We start from the raw sequence: 9,073 nt of genomic DNA, 5'->3' as shown, positions 1-9,073 counted from the left end.
AGTTTCTTAGGATGTTGTCTCTAATAAAATGCCTGCACAATTCTAAAACTCTCACATTGGACAGCTATAAATTAACAGCACAAGTGAGTTGATCAGGATATATTCCCTCTATTTCAAGTTTGTGTGACACACAGTGATATGCTCACATAGTACTCCCAGCTAACAGGGAACGTTCTCAGAGCTTTGGCTAATGAAATGACAAGGTTCTATCAAAGTTATGAATGAACCTTCTTCCAGTAACATTAATAGAAGTTTCATTCAAAGTTATCTTGTCTTTCAAAGCATTCTCAAAACTTTAGCACAAACATGTTATTTATACATTGTTTGTGTAACATTTTTTTCTGGAATGTTTTAGTTGGACGTTTGTCTAATGTTTTTTAAACATTACTGTTTGGTTGTTTGATCATTATGTCAGCTTTTGGTACTTTTGTTGATTGAAACCCGTAGTTGTGGCTGTAAAATATTCATTGCTTATGTTTTACCTATTTTGATCATTTTAATTAATATAAACATTAATATAAGCAATGTTCCTGGAGGATCATTTGGAGGACATTTAAATGGATAGGTCCCTTAACATTTTCTTTAACGTTTACATAACCAAGAAAATAAAAAAATATTTTTTTATTTTTTTTACAACATTTAAAAAAGAACATTTTGAATATTCAGAGAACATTCAGAAATAACGTTTTAATAACTTAATGGGAATGTTAGCAAAACTTTTATTTTATTTTTTTAGCTGGGTAATGGATTTATTTACACAAATCAACAATCATGATATTGGGACATATGTGAATATAATGTGAGGGGCTTTATACCAGCCCTAATAGACAGTTTAATCCTGCATGATCACACACTTTACTTTCTCTATACTATACTAATTCTATACATATGCAGTAGTCTATACAGTTTTACCAGTACAAACACAATCACTGCATTTACATCACCATGGAAGAAAGATTAAAAACTGGCACAGGATGACACCATTTGCTCTTTATTGCTTTATAACGCTTTTGAATATTCTTTGTACATTCCCCTGTACATGGTAAGCTTTAGACGCTGGTTTCTAATCACATAATGTCTTGAGTGGACTGATTTAATTATATTAAATCCAGTATAAATGAAGTATATTATTAACTTAATTAATATTAAGAGTTATGCATAAAAAAATAACTGGATAATGTTCCTTATAGGAATCAAATATGGAATAAAGAATAAAAAGCAACAACTCAGATCAGATATTTTCAACCTTCAAACAGACACTTAAACTTAGATTTATATTTATATAAAAGTCTACGATAATGATTTCTACAAAAGCATGATCATAACAGCAGCATTTAAGCATTGCAGCATTTTAGAATATTTAAAAGAAACAACTCTAAAAATTAGCACTTGGTTCATCAAGAAATCTGCAGCAATCATGAGGCTAGTTTGGTCTTTGAAAAGTTGATGTGGATTGAGGAATTTAATTAGTTTTCCCTGTTACCCATCTGTAACTGATGGTTATATTTTTCTGGTGGTTCAGGGTGGATGAATTAATGGCATGAAGGACAGCAACCACGGACTGCTTCTTCTGTTCCTAATCCAGGTTTACAAAGCTTCCGGATCTGTAAAAGGAAATGACACTTAGGTGATCGCTACACTTGCATCACCTTGAAAGCTTTAGACCTTACATTTTCTAGCTGCTCATGTTCTTTTGTCTTTACATTTTAGCTTATACTCTATACTTAAGTATGGAGTCTTGTAATGTGTTAATTTTGTAAGCTAGTAAGTATTACTATCAGTTATTCTCTCAGTTTCCTGTAGATTTTGGTGTAGATATAAAATGCTCCCACAAACAGTGACAGATTCTTGATTAGATTGAGATCTGGGGTATTTGGAGGCCAAGTCAACACCTTAAACTCTTTATGTTTCCTCAAACCATTCCTGAACAATTTTTGCAGTGTGGCTGGGCACATTATCGTGCTGAAAGAAGCCATTAGGGAATACCTTTGCCATGAAGGGGTGTACTTGGCCTGCAACAATGTGTGGGGTAAGTGGTGTCCACATGAATGCCAGAACCCAAGGTTTACCCAGAGCATTACACTTCCTCCGCCTACTTGCCTTCCCACAGTGCATCCTGGTGCCATCTCTTCCCCACACACACCCGGTCATCCATATGATGTAAACGAAACTATCTTTCATCAGATTATGTCACCTTCTTCCATTGCTCCATGGTCCAGTTCTCATGCTCACATGCCCATTGTAGGCTCTTTCAGCAGTGGACTATGGTCAGCATCGGCATTCTGACCAGTCTGCGGCTACACAGCCCCATACGCAGCAAGCTGTGTGGTTTGACACCCTTCTATCAAAGCCAACATTAACTTTTTCAGCAATTTGTGTTACAGTAGCTCTTCTGTGAGATCGGACCACATGGGCCTTCACGCCCCACGCACACCAATGCCTTGTGCGCCAATTACCCTGCCACCAGTTCACTGGTTGTCCTTTCTTGGACCACTTTTGGTAATAACCGATGCATACCGGCAACACCGCACAAGACCTGCTGTTTTGGAGTTGCTCTGACCCAGTCATCTAACCCTTACAATTTGGCCCTTGTCAAAGTTATTCAGATGTTTACGCTTGACCATTTTTTCTGCTTTCGACAAATCGACTTTGAGATGTGTGGACACTGGAAGCTCAGTGGTAAAATGCTGGACTACTGATCAGTCTGTCATGAGTTCAAGTCCCACCACTACCAAGCTGCCACTGCCTGGCCTTTGAGCAAGGTTTGCTCAACTGCTCAGTTGTATAAAATTAGATAAATGTAAGTCGCTCTGGATAAGGGTGTCTGCCAAATGCCATAATGATAGTTTGGGAAGTGAAAACTGACTGTTCACTTGCTGTCTAATATATCCCACCCATTAACAGGTGCTATTGTAACGAGATAATCAGTGTTATTCAGTTATTCAGTGGTTTTAAAATGATGGCTGATCTGTGTACATTTAAGTATAATACTCAGATTGTTACACTTTTTCAGTCTCTTTGTAGTCTTGTTACTCGTTTCAGTTTACATGGGAGTACTTCGTTTCCTCTGTAAAACAATATTGCCCCATTTTACCGTATCTAGGTGCACATCAGGAATTTCAGCCAAAAAAAAAAAAGAAGTTTTGAGGAGATATATCCTAGTTATTTGCTGTGTTTTGGTCAATAGGTAACCGTTACTCTCAGGTATGGAATTGGCACATACAGGAATTTAAGAACATCAGAAAAACAGAGAAACTGAGAGACTTACCATTACTGTGGGCGTCACGGATTTCCCCTCTCAACAGCCCGTAGCACGACAGTGCGCGCTTCCGGGTTGTTGACATTGACTTTGTTTACCTTCTACACGTATGTTGTGTTTTGGTCTCAGTCCTGTCTCCGCTATTGTTATGTTATTGGCTCCTTTCTAATGTCTCAGCTGTTTTGTGTTATTGCCTTGATTTCGTTGATTATTTAAACCCCTCGTGTGTTTTTATTCCTAAGTAACGCTCAGTGTACCTACCTGGCTTATTAAACATTTTATTGTATAACATGTTATTTGTATTGCGATCCTGGGTTGTGGGTTTTTTGTTTGTTTGTTTGTTTGTTTGTTTGTTTGTTTGTTTTACCTCTGTTTCTGTTTTCTCGTACATTGAATATTGGATTACTCTACTATGTTGTTTGCTGATCGCTTGAACCCCTTCCTGTTTCTGACCACGCTTTTGCCTCTCGTTTTTGGCATTGCATGGATTTTCATTAAATATCCTGTTTGAACTGCAATTGCATCATCTGAGTGGAATTTGTCACTGCAGGAAAGGGGGGGGGGTCATCATGTTAAGCAGATTATCTAGTGAGAAGCAGCACTAGAAACTGCTGATATTAAAACCTTCTATAAGTAGGTGTGTCCTAGCTATTGACACTTTTTTTCGCTCCCTTCTTAAAACACGTACACTAGGGATGTAAGCAAATATGAATATATTATTCTGAATGAACAGAACGTGTTCTAAACAGATAATAGGAAGGTGCTTCCTATTTGTATTTCATTTTTTTTTTTTTTTTAGAATGCTTTACAGAAAGGTTCACATCTGGTTGAGAATAGAGACAGGAATCTGGATATCCAACGAGATTCGGCAAAAAAGGTTTGTTTATTATTTTTTTACTTTCATTTGTTCCATATAACCAATCTAGTACCCTAAATTAAAGCACCGTGACCCGAGCAGCCAGTTACTAAAGTTTCTGTAACAGCATCATGCAGTGCCACATGCTCGTGTTAATGAATGTGTTTTACTTTGTCCCGCAAGCTTCCTATCTGAAAAGTTAAAAAGCGTCCCTCAGGACACCAGTGACAATGTGCATCTCTTGTCTCAACCAAATGCCGGGTGAATATTTCTGGGAAGATTAAAAAAGAAATAAACAGCACACATCTTATTGGTATCTGTTTAGAATGTATGATCTGTTCCTTTTTGAATGATGTATTTTTATTCAGTTACTTCAATGCATTTTTGTTGACACTGTGTTTTTTTTGTGTGTTTTATTTATTTATTTATTTTTTAGGCCACAAGCCTCAATAAACTTTATCTGCATTGAAAACGTACTGCATTCTTTTCTGTGTATAATAATTAGAATTCTAATTCAATTTTCATTGTTTGTTTCTTCAAATCATTGATTAAAAACGGACAGAATTACCGGAACATGGGTGGAGTTCAGTGGTCTTGCGGTCATGGCTGACGTGGTTTTCTACATTGCAGGTGATGTTTCCTTGATGGTTTTTATCCAACAGGAAAGTGCTGTGCGCGGTTCCTAGCTGTGTAAGAGTGCTTAAATCAGCAGTCCAGATAAAGCGGAGGTTGTCTCCATCAGCAGAACAGTGCGCTTTAGTGACCTCAGCACACAAACAACTGTACCACACCTTCACTGAGGACACCATGGCTGCAGATTACAGATAAACACCCCAAGATAAATTACTATGGTGGCCCATGAACGCCAAAACATAATAAACCAAAAACACAACCGTAAATCAGAAAATGCAACAGGAAAACCAAAATCAAATGGCTTTTTAGTCTTCGCGTATCTAAAATAATAATAAAATAACCTTTCATAAATATAAACACTCTCTGCTATACAGCATGTCTCAGACTGTACACTGTAGCCAATGAGTAACGGTTTAATTTTTTATACAAACTACAGGTTGAAATGACAACTTCTGTCACATCAAATTTTTTTTTGTGGATAAAGTGCATCTATGACATCTCTTAAACAGTAGTAATACTAATAAATTGTTTATTTAAAGTTTTTTTGTCTGCTCGTAACCTCTGCATTATCTGACAATTTGCAGAAGCTCTGAACAAGCTCCGCCCCTTAGCACATTCATGCCATGTCATACATACGTGAAAAGCTTATTTTCTGATGACATGTATTTGTTTATTCACACAAGTAAATGTACATTTAAAAATTGATACAAAAATATTTATAAGAACAATGAAGTTTAGATTAATTGTTTTTGACAACTGTTTTGTTTTAATAACTGTTCACCTTTAGGGTTTTGCCTTGAATGGGATTGTAAAGCTATAAAAAGTTCATCCTTTTTCCCCTAGTAAAAGTTTTCTCCCTTACTTTGGTGCACAAAGATGTCCTACACAGCAAGTAAAACTAAGAACGAATGGTCATATTTATACATTTTTTGTACATTTATCAAATGTTGTAGTGTGATGTGATTAGAGGTTGTGTGGTCCTACCTTCAATGTACAGCTGGAGAGTATAACTGCCTTTATTATTTCCGTTTGCATCAAAGGTTTCTAAAGTGTATGTTCCAGAGTCACTCCTCTCTGCACTGGTTAGTACCATAGTTTTATCATCTTTAACAAACTGCCATCTTGGGTGATTTGGTTTTGGTGGGTTACTTTGGGTTTTTCTATATTTTAAAATGAAACGAGTGGTAGATGTCTTGTCTGTGATCTTTAGTTCAAACCCATCCTCCAGGGGCATTTGCAGGTGCAGTTGTTGTCCCAGAGCTACATAACACTGACTACTCTCATTAAATCTACAGACAACAGGATCCTGAAACAGCAAAGCTGCAGAGGAAGAAAAAAAAAAAAAACAAGATTATTGTCTCATTATTCTAACACACTGACATACACCCCTGATCCACTTAAATGACTGTTTTATTACAGGAGCTCTGGATTCGGTACTCAGGTACAAAACTGAACTTGTACATAACTGGTAATCACAAAGAAGCAAGTAAACTTTGTGTGTGCATTGAGCTTCACCAACTTGATTATATAACTTTTTGTTGGATTTTATTCTAAAACTGGCATTAAAAACTGTATAACAGCACATGGTGTTTTCTTGATTAAACATTACCTCTAAGGTTTCTCTGAAGATTGTTTTCACGGTGAAATGGTAAATGGCGCACTTATATAGCGCTTTACACTGTGTCTCATTCACCCATTCACACACACGCTCACACACTCACACACCAATGGTAGTAGAGCTGCCATGCAAGGTGCTAACTTGCCATTGGGTGCAACTTGGGGTTCAGTGTCTTGCCCAAGGACACTTCGGCATGTGGAGTCATGCGGGCCAGGAATCGAACCGCCAACCCTACGATTAGTGGACAACCTGCTCGACCACCTGAGCCACAGCCGCTCCATGAAATGAACATTTTAGTTCCAATATCATCAACCAAATGGGTCTACAAGGCATAAATCTAGCAACAAATCCACTACGTTGGCTACATTGCTGAACAGATTCACAACTTATGTTTTGTTGCCTTTGTTCTAGATGGTATCATGAGTAAAGCACATGCATGTGTTAGTACATAGTGTCTGCTATAATATTACTGCTCTGTTTAATTGTTTTAAAAGCACTGCCATTTTTCATGGGTTTTTGTATGTACGTAATCGTTAGTCTCAGAGAGGAAATTGGTACATACAGACCAAAATATATACAAACCTGTATATATATATATATATATATATATATATATATATATATATATATATATATATATATATATATATATATATATATATAATAAGGAACTGAGAGACTTAACATCATGAGACTTTGTGGAATTGTTTTCTGCAGTAGTAGGTTCTGAAGAATAAAATAAAATATATGCTTGATATGCTTTTGAACTACATAATGTCTGGATATAAGAACCTACAGTATGTAGGGATGTCCTAGCTTTTGAATTGTGCTGTATTTATTTTATATATTTGTTTTTGGCTCTGTCCCTCCCTTCTTCAAACAGATTGGCAAGTAAGTAAGAATACAAATAAATAATTTGTGAAGGATATCATGTGAATGATGTGATCATTTCCTCTTTCTCTGACACAAAACATCTCAGTCATTATCTATAGTACCTACTGACAATAGAATAGAATAGAGTTTTACTTTTTGAAATTTTTTAAAAAGTTCAAATATAAAAAAGATGTGAAGAATGCTTATATTTGATACATTCATGAAATACCTTCTTGAAGTGTGATGTGTGATGTGATTAGAGATTTTGTGGTCCTACCTTCAGTGGTCAGCTGGAGATTATATATGTTTTTAGTATTCCCGTTTGCATCAAAGGTGTCTAAAGTGTATGTTCCAGAGTCGTTCCTCTCTGCACTGGTTAGTATCATAGTTTTATCATCTTTAACAAACTGCCATCTTGGGTGATTTGGTTTTGGTGGGTTACTTTGGGTTTTTCTATATTTTAAAATTAAACGAGTGGTAGATGTCTTGTCTGTCATCTTTAGTTCAAACATATCCTCCAGGGGCATTTGCAGGTGCAGTCGTTGTCCCAGAGCTACATAACACTGACTTCTCTCATTAAATCTACAGACAACGGGATCCTGAAACAGCAAAGCTGAAGAGGAAGAAAAAATCAGCAACATTCTTAATATTATTACACACTGATATTATTACACCCCTCTTTATCCTCTAATAAATGACACTCCATTATTACATGAGACCTGGATTCAGTACTGTGCTACAGTTTTCAATAAAGAATGGAAAGTGGACATATTTGGTGAAAAGCAGAAGCAGCCTACAAAGTGTGTGTGTGTGTGTGTGTGTGTGTGTGTGTGCTCAATGCATGTGTGTGTGCACGTGTGTATTTGTCTTCTCCAGTTGATTATTTATTTAATTGTTGGATTTTATTCTAAAAAAAAGTGGCAGGAAAAAAAATGATAACAGTACGTTTTCTTGATCGATGAATGATAAATAAATGATATTTCAACGTTTTCTATTATGTAAGTCTTTCTCTGAAGATTGTATTCACAATGAAATGAGCATTTTCTTCCCCAACAGCATCCAAAAACTAGATTTTTTTTATTATATATGATATACATTTAAAATAGATGTAGTACCATTTGCATAAATAAACACACATGAAAAAAAAAATCTAATAAAAAATACATATTGCATGTTGTAGAATCAAATTGTAGTAGTATATTGTATTTAAGCATTGTTATAAGAAATTTTTATCAGATCGCCTATCCCTAAATTGCACTGTTAAAACTGCACTTGCTTTAGACTCCTTTAAAGCTACATGTTAACTCTGATGATGGAAAATAAAAGCCTGCACAGGGTTAATAATAGGCCAATTCTGCATATCAGTATATGTCATTTTTAATATATATTAGACCATTTAGTGCCAGTGGAAGTCCTGTTTTCCTTGGATGTTATGATTTGTTTTTCTAAAACATTATTTTTTTGATGAAGTTTTTGTACTTTTGAAGTGCAGGAAGTCTTCATTAAAAGACGACTGACTTACTGATATCTGATCTCAGCTGTTTAATTCTCATTTGTTATTCCATAATGCATAAAATGTACATGTTATAAAAAAAAAAAAATGAATCGTGCATTTGAAGAGGATAAATCTTACCCATGGCAGCTTGTGTGAAAATCAGCAGGATTCCAAAGATGACCTGTATTCTCATTTTGTCCAGTCAACAGTTCTCTCTGTACTTGCTTAAGATCTTGGTCACAAGTGATGAGAAATCACAATAGCAAGCACTAATAATGCTTTAGCGAGAAATAGTGGAAGTTCCAAAGTTATTTTTATAACTGCTTACTTCCTGTATTC

At 35.8% G+C, this 9,073-nt stretch overlaps 1 protein-coding gene across 1 annotated transcript; it reads right to left on the bottom strand.

Annotated features, from left to right (window-relative positions):
- Nucleotides 1–699: 699 nt before the first annotated feature.
- Nucleotides 700–9,043, bottom strand: LOC128623312 (uncharacterized). The gene is made up of 5 exons (XM_053650286.1): nt 8,873–9,043; nt 7,517–7,852; nt 5,733–6,068; nt 4,684–4,926; nt 700–1,604 (listed from the first exon to the last, which is right to left on the bottom strand). The coding sequence occupies exons 1-5, from the start codon at nt 8,925–8,927 to the stop codon at nt 1,588–1,590; spliced, it is 987 nt and encodes a 328-aa protein (XP_053506261.1). The 5' UTR covers nt 8,928–9,043; the 3' UTR covers nt 700–1,587.
- Between the last annotated feature and the right edge of the window lie 30 nt (nt 9,044–9,073).

This window comes from Ictalurus furcatus, chromosome 2, assembly GCF_023375685.1.
Source record: "Ictalurus furcatus strain D&B chromosome 2, Billie_1.0, whole genome shotgun sequence".
NCBI classification, from domain to species: Eukaryota; Metazoa; Chordata; class Actinopteri; order Siluriformes; family Ictaluridae; genus Ictalurus; species Ictalurus furcatus.
This window is presented reverse-complemented; position numbering and strand designations above follow the sequence as displayed.